The sequence below is a fragment of the Mobula birostris genome, chromosome 16 (assembly GCF_030028105.1).
Source record: "Mobula birostris isolate sMobBir1 chromosome 16, sMobBir1.hap1, whole genome shotgun sequence".
Lineage (NCBI taxonomy): Eukaryota > Metazoa > Chordata > Chondrichthyes > Myliobatiformes > Myliobatidae > Mobula > Mobula birostris.
Window position 1 is genome coordinate 47,851,510 of NC_092385.1, and position 25,260 is coordinate 47,876,769.

The window sequence follows — 25,260 nt, forward strand, 5'->3', positions numbered from 1 at the left end:
TTAAATTGGACCCAGAAGTGTAAGTGAAGCTGGGATAGGCAACTTAGTTACTACGACAAAGGAGAATATTTACCTCATCTTGTTTGTAGCCAGCTCCCAACAGGGCATTCTTATTGATTCTATTTCCTCTTCTTTGTTTCCTTATGGTTCTGCAAATTTTTTGTCTTTTCCCACATGTCCAAGAACTCCCCTTTGATTCTAAGGTGTGATTACAGTAGCCAATTAAACTACATTGGCCATCTATCAAGGATTTATTTTTTGTTATGAAAGGACAGCTCATCACTGCTTTGAGATATGGAAGAGATCTTATTGAACAAGACAGTAGGCACGAGGGACTGAATAGCCCACTCCTGCTTCTATTTCTCCTATTCCTAAGTAGACATCTGAAAAAGAAAACTTTCAAATTAAAACCTCCTCCACTTTTATTCACACAGATCCAGCTCACTGAATTTCCAAACATCTTTAATCTGTGTCACATTTTTGTTTTGTCATTCATAGTTACACCCTGTCCCATAACTTCCAATCTTCATATGCTAAACATCCACCCCAATTAACTGTGCTCCAACACAAAAGTTCCAACAAGATCCCAATTTTCCACATGGTTTTCTTGGGGCTGGAAATGTGAAAACTGAAAGCACTTCTTCCTTCAGTTATAAACACCACTGATCTTCTCTACCAACTAAAAAGCTTGATTTTATAATTGCTGATTGAGAACTGCTATAATATTTATCATATTCTCTATAACCACAATTAAGGCTACTTGATCTACAGTTTACACCAGCTCTCAGAGCAATGGCAGTAATCTCATTCCTCACTATTTCCCTGTGACATATTTTCTCCCATCAATCCCTCTCCTGCCCGCTGATTCTCCTGCCATTCACCCATACATAGGGCATTTTACAGCCACCAGTTAACCCATGATGTGTATTTGCAGCAGCACATCTTGAGCTTTATTGCTAACTAGTTTACAGACAACACTTAGGAAAGAAATTACCACAGTATACACTACGAAATTTGCACTTTGTGCCCAGTTTATTAGGTACCTCCTGCATCTAATAAAATGGCCAACGAGCACATGTTTGTGGTCTTCTGCTGCTATAGCCCATCTACTTCAAGGTTTGACGTGTGGATTCGGAGGTGTTCTTCTGCACACCACTGTTATAACATGTGGTTATTTGAGTTACTGTCACTTTCCAAGCTAGCCATTCTCCCCTGACCTTTCTCATTAACAAGGCATTTTTGGCCATAGAGCTGCTGATCATTGGATTTTTTTTTTCTCTGTTTCTTGCACCATTCTCTGTAAACTCTAGGCTCAGATGTGAATGAAAATCCCAGGAGATCAAGAGTTTCTGGGATACTCAAACCACCCTGCCTGGCAACAACAGTCATTCTATGGTCAAAGCCACTTAAATCACAACTCTTCCCAATTCTGATGCTTGGTCTGTACAACAACTGATCCTCTTGACCATGGTCTGCATGCATTTATGCATTGAGTTGCTGCAGTGTCCCCGTGTATGTTGGGTCTCATCAATGTAGAGGAGGCCACATCGGGAGCACCATATATGATGCAGAAGATGACCCTAATAGATTCACAGGTGAAATATTGCCTTACCTGGAAGGACTATTTGGATCCTTGAATGAGAAACATTGCTTCTCATTTCTATTCTGTGAGACATTGACATACAAATGATTATGGCACTTATGTAGTGTATAATGCACAGTTTGGAAGAATTGTGATTTTATGTGGTAAAGTATCATATTTGTAGCAATATAGATGTTGTCATATCCAAGGCTTACTTGTTTTTATTTTATTAATTTGATTGTAATCGGCTGCTGACAGATTTTAAAACTTCCTCAATTTTGTAACAGTAGTACAGATATCAAATGGTTGTTAATGATAATTGTCTCTGGAACTTAAAAGAATCCCATCGAGGCAGTGCGATACTGTGTGCAAAGTGACCTATCATGTGCTCTTGGGCTGTCACTGCCATAAATGGCAAAGGAGAGTTTAAAATCGGAAAGCATAGTTTGTTTTTGAATTTATATAAAGCATCATATATGAATCATAAATTTAAAACCAAATTATTTCCTATAATTTTTATTGGTTCTGGAGGCTCAGACTGGATTATCAAGTGCAAGAGAGCAAGGAAGTTCTTTGTCAGTGTTTGTTGAAAAAGTGAATGACAGATCAAAATACTTGACAAGAAAAATATGGAAAAAAGAGCAAAACCATTGCCATTAGTTTAAAACTAAGACTACAATTGAATTTGCACATGCCTCTAAAATTTCCTTTTACAACTCTCTGTAAATTATTGAATGCACCTTAAAGGCATTCCCATTAACTTCAATACCATATCAGTGCATTTCTAAACATAGTAAACATTATTTTCAGATCATTTGCATGCATGTATAGGGTATTGAGATGATTTTTCACACCAAACTTTCAATAACAACTGAAAGCCAACTTTAATTTTCACAGCCATTGCTACTATTGTTCCACATTGAACCTTATGTTTTCATCACACTGGATGTGAACCAGCTTCCATTTAAGGCTCAGTGTATTTGACAACACCCATTTGTGAATGTCATATTCAGAATGTACTCAGATAAGACATAGGATATTGTTCCTGAACTACAGCCAGCAATTGTGTTTAAATCCAGACATAAAGCTAACAGAGAAGAACTCTGTATTTTACTGTATTTTTCTCCTTGTTGTTTAGATTGACTATCTGAAGGGTTGGTTGTTTCTATACTTTTTTACGATTTTGGAGCAAGTAGTTGAAACGTCATTGAAGTAAACTGAGTTTGGCACAGATGTGATCATTACGTGAATTTCCAGGATAGACAATGTTAAATTTGCCAAAATGACTTTACCCCAGCAAGGGTAACCTAGATACCCAGTTGAATTATCATGCCTTGTCTTCGGTTGCAAGTTAATACATGTTGCTGTGTGCTTAGGTTGGTAATGCACTGAACACCATTCGCCCAACAACCCACCTCATCGCAGGCAATGCAGCGAGGTTTCTCACTCTCACAGTAATGGCGCCCACACATCAACCGGCCACTCTTCCAGAAGTAGATGAGATCCACCAGGGGTTCATTGCACCAGGTGCATAAAAAGCATGCTGGGTGCCAAAGGCGGGCATACCCAGCGCGCTCACAATACACCACAGGGCTCTCGTTGCTGACTGTCTGCTTGCAAAGTTCACAATGCTGCAAAACAAAACGCATAAAAAAAAAATCAGGCCAGCATAATAACATCAGATAAACACTTCTCTCAGGAAAACAGATCCAAAACTTGAGGTGTGCCTCACCCTTGAAACAATAGTTATTGACTTTCGGATGTCGGCAACCCATTTCCAGCACTTCCATTTTACGTGTGCTGCACCCAGAAGAATATTCAAGGAATAACTTTCTGTTAAATAGGGCTGCTGGTGGTTTGCACTTTGGATTGCTAGTATTGGGCTAAGCTCGGAGGATTGTACTACAACTGATCTCACAGTTTACTTGAATTGCCATCAATTCAGTCCAAAGATAAAGAAAAAGAATCCATTACGATCACAGGGTAATTCCAGCAACCCATATGAAGCTGATCAACAGTCCAGAAATACAGTCTCTTCAGGCAGAGCATTCTGAATGATTTAAAAATAACCTTTGATGGCATTGATGGATTCCAACAGATCTAGGAATACTAGAGCAGTGTCACAAACCTGCTGGTATATGGAGGTGTAACAACGGCCCTTTCAAATTTACGTTCTTCGGGTGGAATTTACCATCCAAGTTAAGTAAGTTTTATTTTGCATTGCAGAGCAAGTTCCTTAGCACTGCCAAGCAGACAAGTGTGTCCAGATATAAATTCTTAATATTTCCTGCAAGAGGTCTGTACATGTCATCATATAAAATATGACAACAGCTCATTGTTTGGGTAAATTGGCACCAGACACAACTCCATCTAAATGCTGGTTTATGTTTGACTGGAGCATTAGATTTTGCACTTCAAGGATGAATACACCAGCCTCAAGACTGAACTTTTATTCCTTTTATTTTCCCCAAGGTGAAAATGGTATAAGTTTTCACTATCCAAGCGAATAAAATCTGAAAGTATGTCTTTCGAAGTCTGTGTTGGTTCTGATTGTATTACTTCTAGTCAGTGATAGAAGATGTTAACCTCATAGTCAGGTTGATAATCAAGCTTTTTTGTTGACATTTTCTATCTAATCCTCACTTACCACAATTAAAATCACTGCTGTACCTAATTATATAGACATTCAAGCTGCCTAGAGTAATTTTTCTACACAACCAACAATCAAAATGGCTACTTGTTCATGTAAAACAGAGACAATGGAAACAAGAGGAGAAAAAAAGCAATGGATTAGCAAATTTGTTTCCAAACGAAAATGGTAGAGAAAGAATATTGGCAAGGATTTTAAGAGCACTTCCCCTCTCAGTAAACAATAACATAAGATTACATACTGAGCCAAACAGGTTTCAAGACTCATTGGAAAACAACAAAAACCCAAACAAGATTGCAGAAAATATAGAAGTAATTGGGCTCTGAAATCAGCTATGTGTGTACTTTGTGCTCATCATGGGTTTTGGGATCCAGTTCCTGTGTAATGAGGCAAATCTTGGGACAGTTTGAATGTGATAGTGGGGTGAGAACAAAGTCTTGGAATGGGATGAGAGTACAAGTCACAGATTCTGTTTAGTACTAGCCAAATAACCCCTGGTCCAACTGTCTGTAATTGTCTGCCAACAAATACAATTTGATTCCGGGATAATTATTCTTATCTCTATGCAATTAACACTAAATACTAATATATTCAGCTAAAATCTTTATTATTTACCAACAATTCCATTAAGGTCCTTCAGGTATAATCAGTCATCTGATGTGTTCAATGCCTTAATGTCTAATGTGGTAATTCTTTAAACTGATAATAAAGCTTGCAGGAAATACCAAAATTCTTTGACTCAAGTCTCGTACATGCACTTGCCTCACCTTCACTCAGATGGTTGTCTGCAGATAAACTCATTAAGCAAGTCAATGCATTTCATTTCCAAAGTTCAAAGTAAATTTAAAGTAATTCTCTAGCCCATCTTCCCTTTGTCTGGTTTGGCATTTACAGTTTTCTTTAAAAAAGACATTTACTTTTGAAATTAGCAGAACTTGGCATCAATTAAACAAGATCAAAGTGACAGATATATCAAAGACCAGTGTGTCACAGAATATCAACGCACAATGCAACTGATGAAGCTAAAGAACTTTATATAAATGAACGGAGGTGAAATAAAAGGCTGTGATTTCATTACCAGTGGTTAATCAATACTTAGTCAATAAGCAGGACATATTTGTCACTACAGAGTGTGTTTCTCACAACAATAGTGATCCTGTAGATTCCGCCGAATGTCATTAACCAGTTATCAGCCTTTCTCATATGCTTCATGAATTCAAGGGTGTTACACAGCATACATAATGTTATTGTATGAGGAGTGTATGATGGCTCTGGTCTTATACTCAGTGGAGTTTAGAAGTATAAGGGGAGATTTCATTGCAATCTATGGAATATTGAAAGGATAGACAGGGTCTACGTAGAAGGAATGTTTCCAATAGTGGGGAGTCTAGAACCAGAGGGTACAGCCTCAGAATAGAAGAACATCCCTTTAAAGCAGAGATGAGGAGGAATTTCTTTAACCAGATGGTGGTGAATCTGTGGAACTCATTGCCACTGATGGATATGAAGGGCAAGTCACTGGGTACATTTAAAGTGGAGGTTGATAGCTTTTTGATTAGTACGGGGATCAAAAGTTTCAGGGAGAAGACAGAAGAAAGGATTTGAGAGAGAAAATAATCTGGCTATGATTCAGTAGTGGAGCAGACTTGATGGGCCAAATTGCCTAATTTTTAATTTATGTCTTATGCTCTAATGTCTCAATCAACTGGACATTGCCACATTACTTGTCCCATGTGGAAGTGTTCTCCCAAGTGAACACCTTTGACCACAAGTTCTACAGTCAGTGGTCAGCATGAAACATCCTGCAGATACTGCGACACGGGGACTCTATCTATACTGCAGGGTGATTCTCTGAGTAAACTGCCCAAATCATTTCGCAGAAAGTCTCTTCACCGGAACTCACCAACAGGCACCAAGACCTTGCTTGGCTAGTGGCTTCTTGTACAGAGAAATATCTTCCCCAATGCCCATTTCCTCAAGGATGGCTGCAGTGGGGTGAGATAGTCACCGACCTCTTTGAAAATTGGGTATTTGTTGAGAAGATGTGGAGAAAGATGCTAAGACCTACATCATAGTTCATCCCAAGCAACTGCATAATGGAGGATACTTTGTTCCTCAAGGCACACACACAAGCAGACATCATGTTGCTGGAAGATCATCAGCTCAATAAAGGGCACTCTATGGTTAGCCCAAAATTTGTTGGTTTTCAACACCATGAGATGTCTGTATGGGAATGCTGCTCATTAGCACAGACCAGACTGCTGCGACATGCACCAAAACTTGATGTAGCCAACACAAAATTTGCGGGGGGGGGGGGGGGAAGACAACAGTTAAATGTCCTTTCACTACCATACTTTGAAGAATTATTGGGTGGAAAAATTCCTCAAGCATTATGGATTTCAAAAAAAAAGCTAATAATATTGAATGTATTGATATGTATTGGTGATAATACGATTGAATGTAAAATGTTTTGCACTGTGTTTATTCCTTTGTATACATAATTTATTTTGAATAAAGTTTACCTTTGAAACAAAAAGTGAACGAGAACCCATAGGATCCCTGCTGTACAGAGCTTGGAGGAAATTCCCCACCATCATAAAATATTAATAGATACCAGTGGTGTAGACAGCTTGAGGTATGGAAATTGTTGTTTTTCATATGACCCAACATCAGAGCTAGTTCACTTGGTAACCTCCTTAATTCTGAGATAGAAAGCTGAGGTCAAGTTTTAATCTGGAGATAACAGTCAGAGTTGTCTGTCCAATGCAGTGCTGGGGAAGGCACCATCAAGAAGTAGTCTGTAAAATGAGCCTCAATATAAAGACTTCAGTGGAGTAAAATACTCCATAAGTTTTGTTTATTTGATCCTAGTATCTTGGTCAATTTTAAAAACAGATTATCTGGTCAATATTATTACAATGTTTGTGGGTTTCATTTGTTCTCTTTTTTAAAACGTAGATTAAGCTGATGTAAAGTAGAGGAGTGGAATTTAAAAAAAAATAATTATGGAGATGTGCAATACATGATATTGGGAGAATTCCAGAAGGAATCTCACTGATCTTCCCTCTTCTCTTGCATCTCCTCTTGATTCTGATGTTTACGTATGGTAATGAAAGTCAGAGATAAGAACCCTGGATCAAGGGAAGACAAAAACACGAGGAATTCTGCAGATGCTGGAATTTCAAGCAATGCACATAAAAGTTGCTGGTGAACGCAGCAGGCCAGGCAGCATCTCTAGGAGGAGATACAGTCGACGTTCTGGCGGAGACCCTTCGTCAGGACTAACTGAAAGGGGAGCTAGTAAGAGATTTGAAAGTGGGAGGGGAGGGGGAGATCCAAAATGATAGGAGAAGACAGGAGGGGGAGGGATGGAGCCAAGAGCTGGACAGTTGATTGACAAAAGGGATATGAGAGGATCATGGGACAGGAGGCCTAGGGAGAAAGAAAAGAGGGGGGGTACCCAGAGGATGGACAAGGCGTATAGTGAGAGGGACAGAGGGAGAAAAGGGAGTGAGAGAAAAAGAATGTGTGTATGTAAATAAATAACAGATGGGGTACGAGGGAGAGGTGGGGCATTAGCGGAAGCTTGAGAAGTCAATGTTGCAGAGATAAGAACCCTGGATCAAAGGAAGAGAAGGTCCTTTCTAACACATGAGAATGCTGACCAAGAAATCCTGAGATGTTGCTGGTCATTGGCATTAGCTTTACTCCAACCAGTTTGGATTTAATTTTTATCATCCACAGGTAGGTTGTGCCTTTACTCTCGCAGGCCAGAAAGTGTTGATGGGCCTGTGTGCTTCTCTGTGTAGGTGATATCAGTGCTCTCAAATCACCGCCAAGGAAAAATCTAAAATTCACAAGGAAGACCAAACCTTAAATAAATTTACAATTATTCTTATTCATCTGAAGGGATTTAGGAAAAAAAAATGATGGATTCATCAGTTTCATGCACTGTGCCCAATTAAATCCAGAAAAGTAAAGCAAAAATGGATTGAATTTTATTTGGTCTGGAGTGAATTAGTGGCAAGCAGTACAACTACTCCTATCATTGTGATGTTTAATTGAAAACATCACTGAAGGATAGTATGGAATTAAATATGATTATTCCTTAAACTTTTGGCTCAAATTGCCTGAAGAGCCATAGCACATCACAGCACCAATACTGAATGAGAAATAAATCAATCAAGTTTCAAAAGTTTGGAATCTGAGAGTCGTGGAATGACAGAAATGAAGTAGTAGTATGGTTTCGAAGAAAGGAAATCATTGTTACGGTAATTCTTGATTTTAGTGTACATTGGGTGAAAGCACAGAATAATATATTTGGGTTTCAGTGATGGAGAGGCCATAGTCGTATAGCTAAAATAAAGCTAGAGCTTTTGCGTGGAGATATGTGCATATTTAGAAATATTCCAGACAGATATTGTTGTTTCCACAATAAAGTTCAACATAAACACAGTCAAAGAATACTTCCATGTGTTTATCCGAATATTAAAATCACTTTGCGGTTTAACTAAAGCCATATGCTTAAGTGTCAAAATGATCTACAAGTCAACTGAAACTTTACAGAAGTTTTGTTAGGTTTCCCAATGCATTGAACATGAGAATGGCGTTATTAGCACCAACATACCTATTGATACAATGCTATGCAACAGGTACAGTCCTTGTAAGGTGCTTTGAAGGGCTAAGCTACAGGGAATGATCAATTAGATGCTACAATGTTGGGGCTGTGCTGAGGAACCTGGATAGCCAGGTGAAGAACAAAGCTCTAATAAATCATGTACTTTGCACGTGTCCACTTCCAGATACTCTGGCAGGAAGGTACATAGAAGGTCTCTCTGTGGATACCACACTGTTTCTAAATGCCCGTGCTTTGGAGAAGATGTTTGTTCTTATGCTGCATGCTTCAGTAGGTTGAGGAAAATGTTAATGAAGGCTCCTCTTTGGATATGGACCTCAATAAAATAGCAGTAAGCAACAAACAGTGAGATATGACTGGCATCAGGCGCAACACCTTGGAATAATCTTGAGCTCAGAATCTGAGAGTGACAATGTCTCTGGGCTAGTGTGCAAAGCAGTCCAGACACACATAAGATGAGAGGAAATCTGCAGACGCTGGAACTCCAAGCACACACACAAAATGCTGGAAGAACTCAGCAGGTCAGGTAGCATCTATAGAAAAAAGTACAGTTGGCATTTCAGCCTGAAACATCCACTATACTATTTTTTTCATAGATGCTACCTGGCCTGCTAAGTTCCTCTGGCATTTTGTGTGCATGCTCATTCACACAGATTATAATTGAGGTTCAAGAGAGTTCATTTTCTAAATGGGGAGCAAATTCAGAAGTCAGAGTTATAAAGGGACTTGGGAGTCCTAGTGTAGGATTCCCTAAAGATTAAGTTAGTAGTAAGCAAGGCAAATGCGATTTTAGCATTTATTTTTAGAATATAAAAGCAAGGACATAATGATGAAGCTTCATAATTTGTTCCTCAGATCACTTTTAGAGTACTACAGGCAGTTTTGGGCCTCATATCTAAGGAAGGAGTGTGCTGGCATTGAAGAGAGTCCAGAAGAGGTTTATAGAAAAGATCTTGGTAATGAAAAGGTTCATGTATGAGGAGTGTTTGAGGGCTCTGGGCCTATACTCTTTGAAATTTAGAAGAACAAGGATGGAATCTCATTGAAACATGTAAAATATTGAGAAATTTGGACAGAGTAGAAGTTGAGAGGATATTTGCGATAGAGGGGGAGTCGAAGATTGGAGGGAACAGCCTCAGAATAGAAGAATATTTAGTTATTTATAGAGATACAGCATGCAATAGGTACTTCCGGTCGTTTGAGCTGTGCCGCCCAGCAACCCCCGATTTAACCCTAGCCGAATCACAGGACAATTTATAATGAGCAATTAACCTACCAACTGGAATGGCTTTGGACAGTGGGAGGAAGCCAGAGTACCTGTGGTCATGGGGAGAATGTACAAACTCCTTACAAGCAACAGCAGGAATTGAACTCCAGTCACCTGCACTATAAAGCGTTGTCCTAACCAATATGCTACCATTCCATCTTTGTGGATGTCCCTTTAGAACAGAGATGAGGAAGAATTTCTTTAGCCAGAGGGTGCCAAATCTGTGGAATTCATTGTTGCAGACAGCTGAGGCTGCCAAGTGATTTGGTATACTTAAAGCAGAGATTGATAGGCCTTTGGTTAGTAAGGGTATCAAAGAATATGGGGGAAAGCCATGATTAAATGGCAGAGCAGACTCATAGATCTGACGGACTAATTTGGCTGCTCTGTCTTATGGGCTAAACTTCTAAAACCTTTCTGAAAAGAATCTAGTTGCCCATCAAACATTAGCAGCCTGCTCTTTATCAGCACTGACAGAAGTAGGCAACAGGCCAGTGGTATGGAGTGGAGCATCAAGCACGTCAGCAGGCAATCTGCACACTATCCTTTCATCCCCTCCATAGCAAATATCCTGCATGTTTGATTATTCCCATTGCTTATACGAGACCATCAATTATGATGAGTATTCACCTTCTCCTTTCTCTTGGTGCTCCTGTGATATGAGCCACAAAAAAGTCATTGCTTGTTGACGTGTATCAAATGTAAATAAATTCACACTCCAGAGGCCAAGTTCTGGGATATATCAACCAGCTTGTAATTTGAACCAGTCCGTGCAGCTGATTTTAATCAGAATTTGGGCAACAGTGAACCCTGCTTATCACGGCTAGCTGTTTCACAAATGGTAACAATTTTCAATACAGTAAGGCCACTAATCAGATTAGAATCAGAAACTTGATGGGGAGCAGTAAAACCTGCAAAGGCTGAAATACTACAAATAGTCAGTACCTCTGAAAATGAAAGTTTTCACAAATATTAACTTTAGTTTATGCAACTGTATGTCTTTCCTAAGAGGTCAGGTTGGTGGCATTACCGTTTCCTTCTCCAATTGATTGAGAAGGGTTGCCACTGAAAAAGATGCATATGTTCACATCACTGTCGAGTGATAGCAAAGGTGATTAATAGCTCCATTCCATTCGCAAGAAAAATAATTTCATAATTACTCCTAAGTAAAGAGCAATATATTTAAATTCATAAGCTGAAGTTGGCGAGTCTATAAAATGTAATCTTATGTGAGCAAAGAGTTGCGTTTTTCCTGTTTGAAGTAGAAATTATTACATATTTGGAGTGCTGCTAATTAATCTGGGTACTATGTAAAAGCACAGATATCTGAGCTGAATTATTTTTGACCCGGCCTGCTCCACTTCCATAATTAGTGGTATAGAGCAGGTGAGGGTCAGGGTTCACTGCTGTATCAGCATTTAGTCAGGCTCCAAACTGCAGCTGGGCATTTTCATTTTTAATGCATTCCATTTATCATTTTAAGTGTTTGAAAGTAGCTGTTCCAAGTTACTACTATGCTTCCTCTGTGAAACTGTAACGGTCAACTTCCATTGAGTGGAACTACCATGCAGACCTGATGTATGTTTGCTCTTCCAGACAGGAAAATGTAATGAACTTACTAGCCTGGAGGGTTTATGAAACAAAAGGAAAGGCATACTTAATGATACTCTCAAACCAAAACAGGCCTGATGAAGGGTGTTGGGGGCTGTGGAAAATTCCCCTTTAGCTCTCTCATTTCATAAGATTACCAGAGGATGAATTTTTAAGAAAGGCCCCCACCCCCGAGCGAAATACACATGTGACGACTGGTAATTACATCATGGTAGTGCCACTATAATTTCCTCACACACCTCTTTTCATTTCCCAAGGATCAACTCCAAAGTTCATAATGATAAACCTCACCAGTACTTCGGCAATTTTCTATAAGAAAGAATCTGGATGTATTTCCTATCCTCGTGAAATCCATATGGAGAATCACAAGCAAGCTCTCCCTCTGTATTGCATGATATGAACCCAATACATGCCTATAATTCCAGTTTGATCATAGGTTTAGGTGTGCTTTCCCTAGCAAAGCTGAGTAAGAGCAAAAGATCTGGAATTAAACCTAGAAGGTATTGGACGAGCTTCTAGCAGAAGTGGTTGAGGCAGGTTCGATGTTGTCATTTAAAGTTCAATTTGATAACAAAATGGACAGGAAAGGAACGGAGGGTTATGGGCTGAGTGCAGGTAGATGGGACTAGCTGAGAGTAAGCGTTCAGCACGGACCAGAAGAGCCGAGATGGCCTGTTTCCGTGCTGTAATTGTTATATGGTTATAAGAAATAAGGCTGGAAGGTTTTGGCAAGGTCCAAACCAATCACAATCTTAATTGATGGAAACTTAACTAACAGACCTGGAGATCTTTTATTCAATATTTTCATTTAATGCAATTTTTTTTCTCTTTTGTTCCATATTTATATTCCCTTCTTGCCTTTTTTTTAACTGTTTTTGGGGTCTTTTTTTGGGTTTTTTTTCCTTTTCTCTATTTATATATATATAAATAAATTAGTATACTATTATTTTACCATATTATTTTATGTTTAAATTGCACTGTTTGTATCAATTTTTTCTTCTGTATTAATATCTCCTGTAATTTCTAACAGTGTATTAGTGCCTTTATGGTTTACCCTTTGTATAGTTATTCAATAAAAAGATTTAAAAAGAAAGAAAGAAACTTAATTGTGGTGTGCTGCAGAGATCAGTGCTGGGTCCATTGTTGTTTGTCATCCATTTCAGCGACCTGGATGAAAAATGTGATTACCTGGATCAGCAAATTTACTGATGACGCCATGACTGGGGGTGTAGCAGACAATGAGGAGGGCTATCAAAGCATACAGCAGGATTTGAACCAGCTGGAAAAATGGGATGAAACATGGCAAATGGAATTTGCTACAGATATGTTGCACTTTGGCAGGATAAAGCGGGGCAGGACTTACAATGTAGGCAGTAGGGCACTGAGGAGTGCAGCAGAACAGAAGAATCTGGAAATATAGACCCCTAAGGCCAGGTGAGGCTAGAACTAGAGTTCATGGGTTAAGGGTGAAAGATGAAATATTTAAGTGGGACCTGAGAGGGAACTTCTTCACTCAGAGAGTGGTGAGAATGTGGAACAAGCTGCCAGTGGAATTGATGGATGCAGGATCGATATCACCATTTAAGAGAAATTTGGATAGGTCTATGAAGGGGAATGGAGGGCGATGGTTCAGGTGCAGGTTGATGGCACAGGCTGAATAATAGCTTGGCATGGACTAGATGGGCTGAAAGGTTTGTCTCTATGCTGTAATGTTCTATGACAATGACTTTAGCTAGTAGAAGTGGCTTAAACAAAAGATAGATCAATCGTGTCCTATGTTCTTGATGCTGGGGGGTCAAATAGGACTGGCACAAAGGTGTAAATTGAATGCTCCAGAACACATAGGCATTAAACTTTTTATATTTTCGTTAAAGCAACTGGACACCATGGCTCTCCCAGCCTATAAGCCCATGATTCATCTGCATAACTGGCTACTGAGAATCTCCCATGGAGATTGTCAAAGAAGCAGCACACAGACGTGGTTGTAAACTTATAACATTAGGTTAGTAGAGGAAGATATACTTTTGTTTCCTTGAAAAAGTTGTATTTTACAAATTAGAGGGAGAACTTACAATCAGAATGCTTTCAGAAGGTAAAAATAAAATCCTATTTGTCTATCCAAAATTAGAGCCAGATTATTGAGTGAAAACCTTGAAGATCTCCACAGAGAAAGAAGTCTGCCAACCTGAAAGGTTATAGTTTAAGGATTCCTAAGGTTGAAAAGGGAGTTGCCGTGAGAAAATCTGCAAGATTAGTAGATGATGGCCCATTTCTCTCTTTCCTTAACCTGAAGAGGCTTTCTTCTAGCTAACGTGCAATTTTTTGAATGCTCCATCCCAAGTTATTATTGGCCATTTGACGGCAATTTAGATAGTGAGCATAGCAGCCTGGTTGACTATTTAGGACAATTGTTTGGGAACTGCCTGTTTCGGTTCCAAAGGGATAATTCCTGCAGGCAATCAAGCACAGAACAATTAAAAGTGCACTCAGTGAGAGAGGTCCTGGTTCACTTTATTAGATACAGGAGGTACTCCTAATAAAGTGGCCAAGTGAGTGTTTATATTGCTTTAGGTGTTAATCTAATTAATCCATGTTGCAGGTACAGAACATAAAGGTCAACTTTCAACTATCCCTATGCTAAAGTTGTCATTCAGTTTATTGCCTATGATAAGGACATGAATTGGCCTGGGAGGCTTAGGCACTAGAAGGCTGTAGTGCTGATGCATTTACAGTCCATTACCTTTGAGAGAATAAGGTGAAAGAATGAAGAGAAAATCTGTACAAAACACAATGCAAGTAAACAGCTTCTACAGTAAGCTTTCATCTACCTTGAGAATTCCTCAATCCACACTTAAGAATGAAGCCTCTGTCTGGTCAAATCCAAAGGGAAATCTCAGTCCATTGACTTCCCCTGTCCTTTCTGAAGCTTCCATGAAAGAAATTATGTTTTCAGGTTATGTCTTTAAAATAGTGGGATGTGTGTGGCTGGGTTCAGGCTACCAGTATTCAAAATGACTGAAGGAAAATAAATAAAATCACAAGTCAGTGACCCATGGCAGTACAAGATCTTTTGACCTTGAACTTGATAGTTTATGATTAAAGAGCTAAGCCATGTTCCCCCTGTCATTACACTGCTCATTCTATTGTAATATCAATTGAATGTAGACCAGTTAAATTATACAGCTTGTCAGTCTCACAGCCCAATAGCAAGGTGGTATCAGAAAATCAAAAAATAAAGAAGATAGACTCTTTGTTATTTATTTTTATTTATTGACACGGAATAGGCCCTCCCGGCTCTTCAAGCCGTGCTGCCCAGCAAATTAATCCTAGCCTAATAACAGGGCAATTCACAATGACCAATTAGCCCACCAACCAGTACGACTTTGGACTGTGGGAGGAAACTGGAGCAGCGGAGGAAACCCACACGGTCACAGGGAGAACGTACAAACTCCTTACAGGTATGGGAATTGAACCTGGTTTGCTAGTACTGTAAACCATTGTGCTAACCACTACACTACCATGCTGCCCCTTTATCTTTGATGACTTCAGCTTATGGCTCCTGTAACCAAGTTGAATTCTCAATTATGTTGTTTATTGTATGCAGTGGCAAGGAGTGGAAAGAGTGAGAAGGAAAAGGAAGAAGAGCTTAAGGAAAACACATGATAGGCAGAAAACTTGAAAGACATAGAAAAGGTGAAAAAGGCAATTTATACCTGTGGTTGCATTTTGTCTATGCACAAAACTGAGACCTAAGTGATGAAATGTGTAATCATTCTTATAGCACAGCTATTGTTTCTTGCTGTGTCTTGGAATAATACCTTATACCTATGCCAAGATAAGTGTTTTTTTTAAGTTAGAGAATTTGAGATAGATCTAAAACAGACCTGAAGGTGAACAGGATTCACAAATATTTTCTTTCAATTTTGCTGAATAAGTTGTTAACAAAAAAAAAAGATTTATATTGGTCACTCACATATTTGTCTTTCTGCTGGGATTCTGCCAGTGTCCCATTGGATGCAGTTGGGGTGGCCTGTGGTATCTCCTTTGCTATTTTGCCATTGGAAAATTGTTCCTTAGCTTCTGCCTTCTGCTGCTGGTTGGCTTCTTGTTTGGCACTAGCTGCTTGGCCAGGCAGTGCCACTTCTCCAACTCCCAGCACGTCACTCTTGTACTTTCTGACAAACTCCTGCATGTTCTTCACTTCACTCTCTGACAAAGCGTGACACTGAAAGGGGTCCTGGTCATAGGCAGGCAGCTGCCTCATTAATTGCTTACGGCGATAATAGGCCCCTTCCGTTCCAGCAATTGGCTGCATTTCCTTTGGAATGAAATCCATATAATGAATAGCCTGATGAAGGGAGAGACAGAAAGAATGATCTCTGAGTTATAACAGCAAACAATATGGATTTAATTGCTCAAAATGTAACTGCATTGCACATAAGTATAAAACAGCTATTTCACTCACCCCCATCTTTTCAAGTTTTAGAATTATTTTTGTTAAATTGTGATACTTTACCATAAATGGTCATAAATTAATGCCAGTGCTAGTGCTTGCTTATTACTCATTCTGATGTATTCATGGAATTCTACAAATATTGTGTTGTTTGGAACAGTTTGTGCAGATTACACTGTACATTTATATTAAATGAGAAATCACTTTCTCTTAACACATTCTTAGTTCCTGAGCCATATTTTTTAAGTAAATCCATGCTGATTATTCCTGTGTGTCCTACTGAAGATAATGTTATGTTACAACAGATCAATTACAAATAAATGATTTTATAAGATAATTCTTATCATTATAGCCAGACAGTTCTTTGGCTCCAAGACAATCATTAGAGACTGAAAATGAGCTGCCCGAGGTTTCACAGATTTGGAGTGGAGTTAGTGGCTGTGATTTTGCAAATATATTATCAGGAAATATCCTTATTGGCTGCTGTCCAAGCATTTTAAAAGAATAAGTAACTCTGTACCATAATTCCTAATTCCACATTGACACATGGGTTTTCCTGGGAAAGGGGCAACAAACCAGCAGCTTTCTCTTCTCCATGCAGACTCTGCTTCCTGTCTTCCCTAAGTGCCACCTGACCTCTTTCAGAATTCCTGACTCCACCTTGCAGGTGGTGATGGACTGCAGTTTGACAGGATTGGGATGGTAACTCCTCCATGATGAGAGGATGAAAACTGAGAGTTGCTTCGAGGGGAATCCTAGGTGCTCCATATTGCTGATCACTCAACGGGTAGGGAACAAACAGAAATATAAAAAAGCAACAATTTTCTTTATATCTGTCTAATGCTGGGCAAAAGTCAAGTCATTTGGGAAGCTTGTGGATTATGCTTAGATTGGGAGGAGGAGACCAAGTGTTTCAGTGACCATCTCTGAGCCTTGCAGGAGGGAGAGCGCTCTGTGCAGTTCAGTCTGCTGCCAGTCGTCCTTTGGGAGTTATTGGATCGCAGCCATACACTGAAATCAAGTTGTGGTTTCCCATCACTACCACAGAACTAGAGAATTTCAAATTTCAAATAAAATGTCATTTCAGGCACCAGGGTTCAGGTGGGAACTCTGAACATCTGCATGGCAATGAGTCTTCAATAATTATTCTTCTACTTGGGCAGATTTCCCATCTAGAGGTCAATAAGATTGGATGGGTACTCCTCCCCACCCCCCATAAAGCCTTTGTGGATAATGCTTGATATAGTAGATATATCCTGACATTGAGTTTGCTAAGGTTGTCAACCAAAGAGGCTGACATGCCTTTTGTCTGCATGAAACCGCGGCATCATAGAGTGGGATATTTAAAGCACACTTTGACATAGAAGGAGGTCATTCATCCTGTCATGTCTCTGCCTCCTCTCAGAATAATCCAAATTTCATACTTACCACCCTGTTCTACATCACAGGTCTATCAACTTCCAATTCTCCTAACAGCCTACTACACTGGAGATTGATCACAGTAACCAATGAACCTACTAACCAGCATGTCTAGGATGTGAGCAGAAAACCACTCAGTGGGAAGCCTATTTAGCCACAGAGAGGTCATCCAAACTCCACACTGAAAGTACCAGAGGTCAGGACTGTACATGGGTGGCTGGAGTTGAGGCACAGAACTTCCTGTACACATTGCTACGCAACATTGTGATGTAGCAGTGACGTGCTAAAGATTTTACGCTGGCAAAAACAGAAACTATTTACCTGGATTTCTCCACAGCCAGCTATAAATTCCTCACACTAAAGTGCTGTGGTTTTGTTCAGAGGTTGGATTGACTACTTCAACTTACTATGGTTGCCCACCTACGTTACAATACACTTAATGCTAGTGAGCACTAATCATGCAGAATGTAATGCAATGCCAACAAGCCCTGCCCTTGAGGGAGTGTTTTCACAGCATGTTCTCTGCCCAAATCCATGCAGCTTTCTCAGATTATCCTACTTTAAGTATTCTGCACTCTTCCCAAGTCACCACGGAGCTAAACGAAAAGAAGCAGCAGGCCCAATGGTGACATACATTGTCCAGATCAGCCACCATCTACTTGGACATTAAAACTTTCTTATATCCCAAGGAATGAAAATAAATTAGGTTAAAATACTGAAGGAAGATCAGTGCTGTACATCTGTTCTTCCAGCACACACACACATATGCAGCACAGACAGGCTAGCAAACAGATCTTATGTGAACTGTTGCTGAATATAGTTCTGAGGGCCAAGAAAACATGATTTACAACTCCTGGAGACCTAAAGAAACAATTAAACCATGTGCAAATAATCTGCAAAGGCAAAATGCAGGAATGAACATCTCTTCATGCTGTTTTATCACAGTATTTATTTTAATTTGTATAGCTGAGGGAAACTCAAATTTACTGTGAAGAATCAAAAGAATAAAGGATCCATGACCTGGAATGCTCGCTATGTTTTACTTCCCACCGAGGCGGTGTAACCTGCTGAGAATTTCCAGCATTTTCTGTTTTTATTTCAAAGTTACTGTGAATCTTTTAAACATGATTTTTTTTTTTGCATCTGTTCTCTTGAAAAAAATGGATACCATTACTTGGAGTTCAGTAATTTATTAGACTCAATCACAGTGATGGTTCCACAGAAAACATCCAGCCACCTGCAGCATGAATAGCAGCCTGCTCCAAACTTCTGCACCCGTGCACTGGAGCAAGCAAGTGCAGAATGTGCTGGAAGCCAGATGTGAGCACATCTGACCTTCTGCTTATCACAGGGCTTCCAGTGACAGCAGGATCATCTGTAACTTAATGAGCCAAAGGGCTGGAATAAAAACAGAAAATGCTAGAGTTGATCAGCAAGTCAGGCAGCTTGTTTGGAGAGAGAAAGAGTTAACAATTCAGTTGGCCAACCATTCCTCAGAACCTTATTCCTGCCCTTTTATTCTTATACAAGCCACAGATGATACAATGATCCTTACATTAAGAATAATTAGCCAAGTTCAGTTTGGTCTCCGCTCTGAATCAGGTCTCAATATTGATGAGAGTCTACAAACGATTATGTTTTTCATAAATTGTAGAAGGTTTAGGCCCCAGCACTAGTCTCTGTGGCACACTACTTATTAATCAGAAAAACTCATTAACACCTACATTTAATCAGAAAAACTCATTAACACCTACATTCTGGCTGGCTAACCAAAAACAATCTTTGATCCACACCAATATATTACCTCCTACAACATGAACTTTCATTAGTTCCCTTATTTCTTAAAAGCACTTTAATGCTTGTCAAACATGAGTTCTCTCACAAAAAAAATTGACATTGCTAGATTACTTTGATTTTTTTTCGATCTGCCCAGCTATAATGTCTTTAATAGCTTCTAACAGCTTTCTTGTAACACTAAGGTAACAGAACAATTGGTTTATGCTTTGTTTTCATTTTGAATAATGGAACTGCATTCAATACTTTCTAATGTAATGCAATTTCCTTGAACAGGGAACATTTTGGACAATTAAAACCAAGGTTCCAGCCATTTCTTTTAAGAGACAGATGAAGTCCATCATGACCCTAAAGCTGTCAGCCTACATCTACAACAATTTGTTCAGTAGACGCCCCTGGTGAGTGCATTTTTCCTGAGTTCCTCCCTCCCTACCAGTTCCTGATTACAGCTATTTCTGGAATGTTACTTTATCTTCAAGAAGGAAGAATGCTGCAAAATACTTGTTCAGTACAACTGCTATCTGCTTGTTTTCTATTATTAATTACTCTAACTTTTCCATTCAGTCAACTTTTATAACTTTTAAAAGTACCTGTCGTAACTATTACTATTTGCAATTTACAATTCTGGTTAGTTTTTTGTACTCTGTTTCCTTCCATATTAATTCATCAGACAATCTATGCTGTTTATATTCTTCCCAATCTTCTGACCTACAACCTGTTTTTACATAATTATAAGCAAACACACAAAATGCCAGAGGAACTCAGCAGGTCAGGCACCACTTATGGAAAGGAGTAAACAGTTGACATTTCGGTCCAAGACCCTTCATCAAGACTGGAAAAACAGAGAAATCAGAGTCGTGGGGGCAGATTAGTTACAAATTTATTTCTCTCTCCCTCAGACTGATAGTAAATATTAATCATATCATGATTTGCAGGTTCCTAGAGGGAACTTTTACTTTGAGATGAATAATTATTTTGATCTTTAACAGAATACCTAATGTAGCATTCCTTGCTAGCTCATGCTATCATCTGGAGCATCAAAAATCAAACTGAGATAGAGACTCAGCAAGTCTGGCAGCATCTGTGGAGTCAGAAAGATGGTTGATGTTTTGGGTCATGATCCTCCACCAAGAATGTAGAATTGTTGCATTGATGAATCTCAGGGTTGTATATGGAGACATATATGTACTTTGATATTAAATTTACTTTAAACTTTGGTTTGCCTCTGGGTCTGGTTAGCTCCAGGATGGGTTGTTCCAATAAATTACACAATAAATGCTGTATGAATTCTTAATTCAGGCTTCCTGTGCTTATCTGACTTTTTCCAGGCTATTTTTTTAGGCTAAGGCTATTGATGCATCTTTCTAACAAGCTCGTTTATTTCTTTGTTTGTACTCTGACCTACCTTGAGATTATTGCTCAACAGCCTGAACACTTCCTGCCTTTATTATTTCTCATTTCCACCCAACTTCCTTTTCCTGAACTTAGGCCATTGCTCTGTTTTGAACCCCTCCTCCACTTTATCCTTCCCTTCACAAATGTCACGTATCATCAACGCTCAGATCATAATCTGTCAAACTGCAGCCATATCTCTGTAATGACAATGAAATCACACTCGTTACTATTTGTATTCTCGATTCTTTTATCCATTTTGTGTCAAACATTATGTGCACTTCAAAATTGAAGCTCTAGTTTTTTTTCTCTATTATTTTTATTAGTATAGCATTATATTCTGTTCTGTCCTGTCATTATTTCCTATATTTCTTTCCATCTTTGTCTCTACTCCTGGATTTTCCACATCTTCCTAACTTTGATTTCACTACTTAGTCTAAATCAACTGTTTCCCCGACAGCCCCACACTATTATAGAGTTCGAGACCCCATTCAAATCCCATTGTTCCATGGGGTAAGCTGAAATGCCCCGGAGCACCTCACTGCTCTGCCAATCGACCCAATGGTGAGTCTGTAGGGTTACATAACTGAGAGAAATGTACATAATTTACAACCACCATAATTAAGTCAGGGTTTCACTTTGAGAGGCTAGTCTGACAAAGAATTTTAGCCTGCTTTTTTGTTTAGGCTCTGGAGTTCAATAAAATCTGTTGCGGGTTTTGTTAAATATAAGGCATCTCTCTCTGTTTTATTTATAAAAACCTACACTGGTGACCGCATGATCTAGGACAATCCCAGAATTATTGAACATGTCAGCCAAGGCAGTTGTTATGAACCTGATGGAGTTTTGGGAGCAAAATGCCGCCCGTTGGCTCATATAAGCTGAGGACCAGTTCACTCTGCAAGAAGTCACCGCTGACGCCAAATTCTACCATATGGTAGCAGCGCTCAGCAATTCCATGGTTGTGAGAGGGGTAAGTCTGCTTGAACACCTGGCAGAGCATGACAAATATCAATCGCTGAAAACTCACCTTTTATAGACTTCTGGACTATCGGAGTCTGAGCGTGCATAACAGTTGCTCTCCTTGCCAGGTCTCAGTGATGCTAGGCCTTTGGAGCTAATGGATCACATGCTGTCTCTTCTGGGAAATCACCATCCTTGTTTTATTTTTAACGAACTCTTCATGTGGCAAATGCCTGATCAGGTTTGCATTGCCCTCACTAATGTACCCATGAAGGACTGTAGGGAGCTTGCTAAAATGGCTGGTAGTCTACACTTAGCTAGGCAGTGGTGCATTATTCCTCCTCCTTTCTCTACTTCAATCAGCCCAGTCATCAAGGTCTCCAACATAAGGATCTGCTCAGCTGCAATACAGATGACGCCGAGCTTGTGTTCCTACATGTTCACTTTGGTACAAATGCTAGGAAGTGCTAACCACCTTGCAGCTTCGACAGTGCCAGCACATCAGGACATCAGAGGTCTATGTTCATTACAACTGTCAGGGTCATCTACTGTTCATTTCAGACACCCTTTCAGGGCAACATTTCCTGTGTGACATTGGTGCTCAAGTGAGTGTGCTACCAGCATTGTCTATTGATGAGAAGGCAAAGAGCAACAAAACCTCACTGGAGGCCACCAGCAGTAGCAGGATCCAGACGTACGGGACACAAAGGGTGATAATTTGCTTCAGTGGGCGACGTTACACATGGGTCTTCATCCTGGCTAAAGTGGCTAGAACTCTGTTCAGTGCTGATTTCCTGTGTGCCCAAGGACTATTAGTCAATCTGAAGAATCGTTGGCTTGTGGATATGAAGGACTTTGGGTCGTTACCCTGCTTCTCCAGCAAGTTCCCCACAGCGACTCCGTCAAGCACATGCACCACGGCATGTGAATTTACTCGATGCTGGGAGGATTCCCAAACCTCACCAAGCCCACATTCTCCACTACAGTCACAAAGCATGGAATTAGGCACCACATTCTCACAACTGGCCCACCAGCCCATGCCCGCACACGTAGACTAGACCCAGATAAGCTGGCAACCAAGGCTGAGTTTGCCAATGTGGAAAGACTTGGCATTGTACGCAGGTCAAATAGCCCCCGGGCTTCACCTCTCCATATGGTCCTCAAGTACGATGGTAGTTGCTGCCTTGTACGTTGATTACCAACAGCTTAACAATAGGGTTGCATCAACCCAAATCATTATCCAGTTCCACAAATCCAAATTTTTTGGTACGTGTTGCTGAAAAGTTATTTTCTCCAAAGTTAGGGGTTACAGTCAGGTACCTGTGTGCTCTGAGAGCACCCCTGACTGATGAAGTGTTGCCATGATCATCTTCCATGGGTCCTTCTGGGGCTCAGAACAGCTCCAAAAGAGAACCTGCAGTTGTCCACAGCAGAGTTAGTATAGGGCAACCATTATGAGTTCCATGGTAATTTCATTCCTGACACCACAATCATCACTCTCAACAGACTTCTACCCTCTTCAATAAATAAAATTCCTTTTCACCTATTCCTGCCTCTCCTCTTAGCGTAGAGCACTCTTAGGTTCCTGTTGACCTACATTCTGCCTCATTTGTTTTTATCTGCTATGATGCACACCAACATCCCCTTAGGCCCCCTTATGATGGCCTGTTCCACATTTTGGAATGGGCAGAAAAGTCTTTTATCGTAGATAAGAGGGGTAAACCTGAATGTATTTCAGCAGATCAACTTAAACCGGCCCACCAAGATTTGGAGTATTCTGTTCTGTCCTCCTAGCATCACAACATGACCATGAGTGCATCAGTGCACCTCTGGATGTTCCAGGGGCATCTGCTGTTCTTCCACCCGTGGAACAGAGGACCTGAGCCAGGTGGCCTGTCTGAACTCCAGACAGGCTCACAACGTTGGTTTTAGTGAATCCTAGGGGGCCTGTGTAGGGCAATGTATTTGGGAGAAATGTACATAATCACAACCACTGACATTGAGTTGGAGGCTTCACTTTAAGAGGTTGGTCGGACGTGATGACGTTATTGCTTAAAGATTTTTAGCGTGCTTTTGTGTTTAGGTTTTCTAGTTCAATAAAATGTGTTGTGGGTTTCATTAAACCTAAACACGAGGAATTCTGCAGATGCTGGAAATTCAAGCAACACACATCAAATTTGCTGGTGAATGCAGCAGGCCAGGCAGCATCTCTAGGATGAGGTACAGTCGACGTTTCGGGCCGAGACTCTCTGTCACGACTAACTGAAGGAAGAGTTAGTAAGAGATTCGAAAGTGGGAGGGGAAGATCCAAAATGATAGGAGAAGACAGGAGGGGGAGGGCTGGTGCCAAGAGCTGGACAGGTGGTTGGCAAAGGGGATATGAGAGGATCATGGGACAGGAGGCCCAGGGAGAAGGAAAAGTGGGAGGGGGGGAAAAACCCAGAGGATGGGCAAGGGGTATAGTAAGAGGGACAGAGTGAGATAGAAAGAATGTGTGTATATAAATAAATAACGGATAGGGTACGAGGGGGAGGTGGGGCATTAGTGGAAGTTAGAGAAGTCAATGTTCATGCCATCAGATTGGAGGCCACCCAGACGGAATATAAGGTGTTGTTCCTCTAACCTGAGTGTGGCTCCATCTTGACAGTAGAGGAGGCCATGGATAGACATATCAGAATGGGAATGGGACGTGGAATTAAAATGTGTGGCCACTGGGAGATCCTGTTTTCTCTGGTGGATAGAGCGTAGGTGGTCAGCGAAACGAGCTCTCTGGCGGACACCTTCCCCTCGTACCCCATCCGTTATTTATTTATATACACACATTCTTTCTCTCTCTCTCCTTTTACTCCCTCTGTTCCTCTCACTATACCCCTTGCTCATCCTCTGAGTTTCTCCCCCCTCCCCCTTTTCCTTCTCCCTGTGCCTCCTGTCCCATGATCCTCTCATATCCCTTTTGCCAATCACCTGCCCAGCTCTTGGCTCCATCCCTCCCCCTCCTGTCTTCTCCTATCATTTTGGATCTCCCCCTCCCCCTCCCACTTTCAAATCTCTTACTAGGTCTTCCTTCAGTTAGTCGTGACAGAGAGTCTCGGCCCGAAACGTCGACTGTGCCTCATCCTAAAGATGCTGCCTGGCCTGCTGCGTTTACCAGCAAATTTGATGTGTGTTGCTTCATTAAACCGAAAGTGCCTTACTTCGTTTTATTTGTGAAAACCTACAAGTCCTGCAATGGAGTTTACAGTTGGTATCTTAGCCTACAACCTTTCAGCTGTGCATTCATAGAAGTTTTAGTTACACTGAAGCATACAAATCTGATGGACAACATTTCCAAAGAAAAGTAGTGGGTATTAGTAATTATGGATTCTACCCTTGTTATTCCTAACTGTGTGGGCAACTTCCAGACTCATGTTCCTCCAGGTGGGAGTCATCTAGGACTAGGGGTGAAACCCTGATTTGCACCAAAGGGTCCATGGAAAATTGCAACAATGCCATA

General features: G+C 40.3%; 1 protein-coding gene across 1 annotated transcript in view; it reads right to left on the reverse strand.

Moving 5' to 3' along the window:
• Window positions 1–25,260, reverse strand: part of lmcd1 (LIM and cysteine-rich domains 1) — a 78,510-nt gene that overhangs the window by 2,988 nt on the left and 50,262 nt on the right. Inside the window, exons 4-5 of the mRNA XM_072280620.1 lie at window positions 15,720–16,094; window positions 2,998–3,213 (exon numbers count right to left, since the gene is read on the reverse strand). Of these exons, the coding sequence (XP_072136721.1) occupies window positions 2,998–3,213; window positions 15,720–16,094 (591 nt within the window). The remainder of the gene's footprint in view (window positions 1–2,997; window positions 3,214–15,719; window positions 16,095–25,260) is intronic.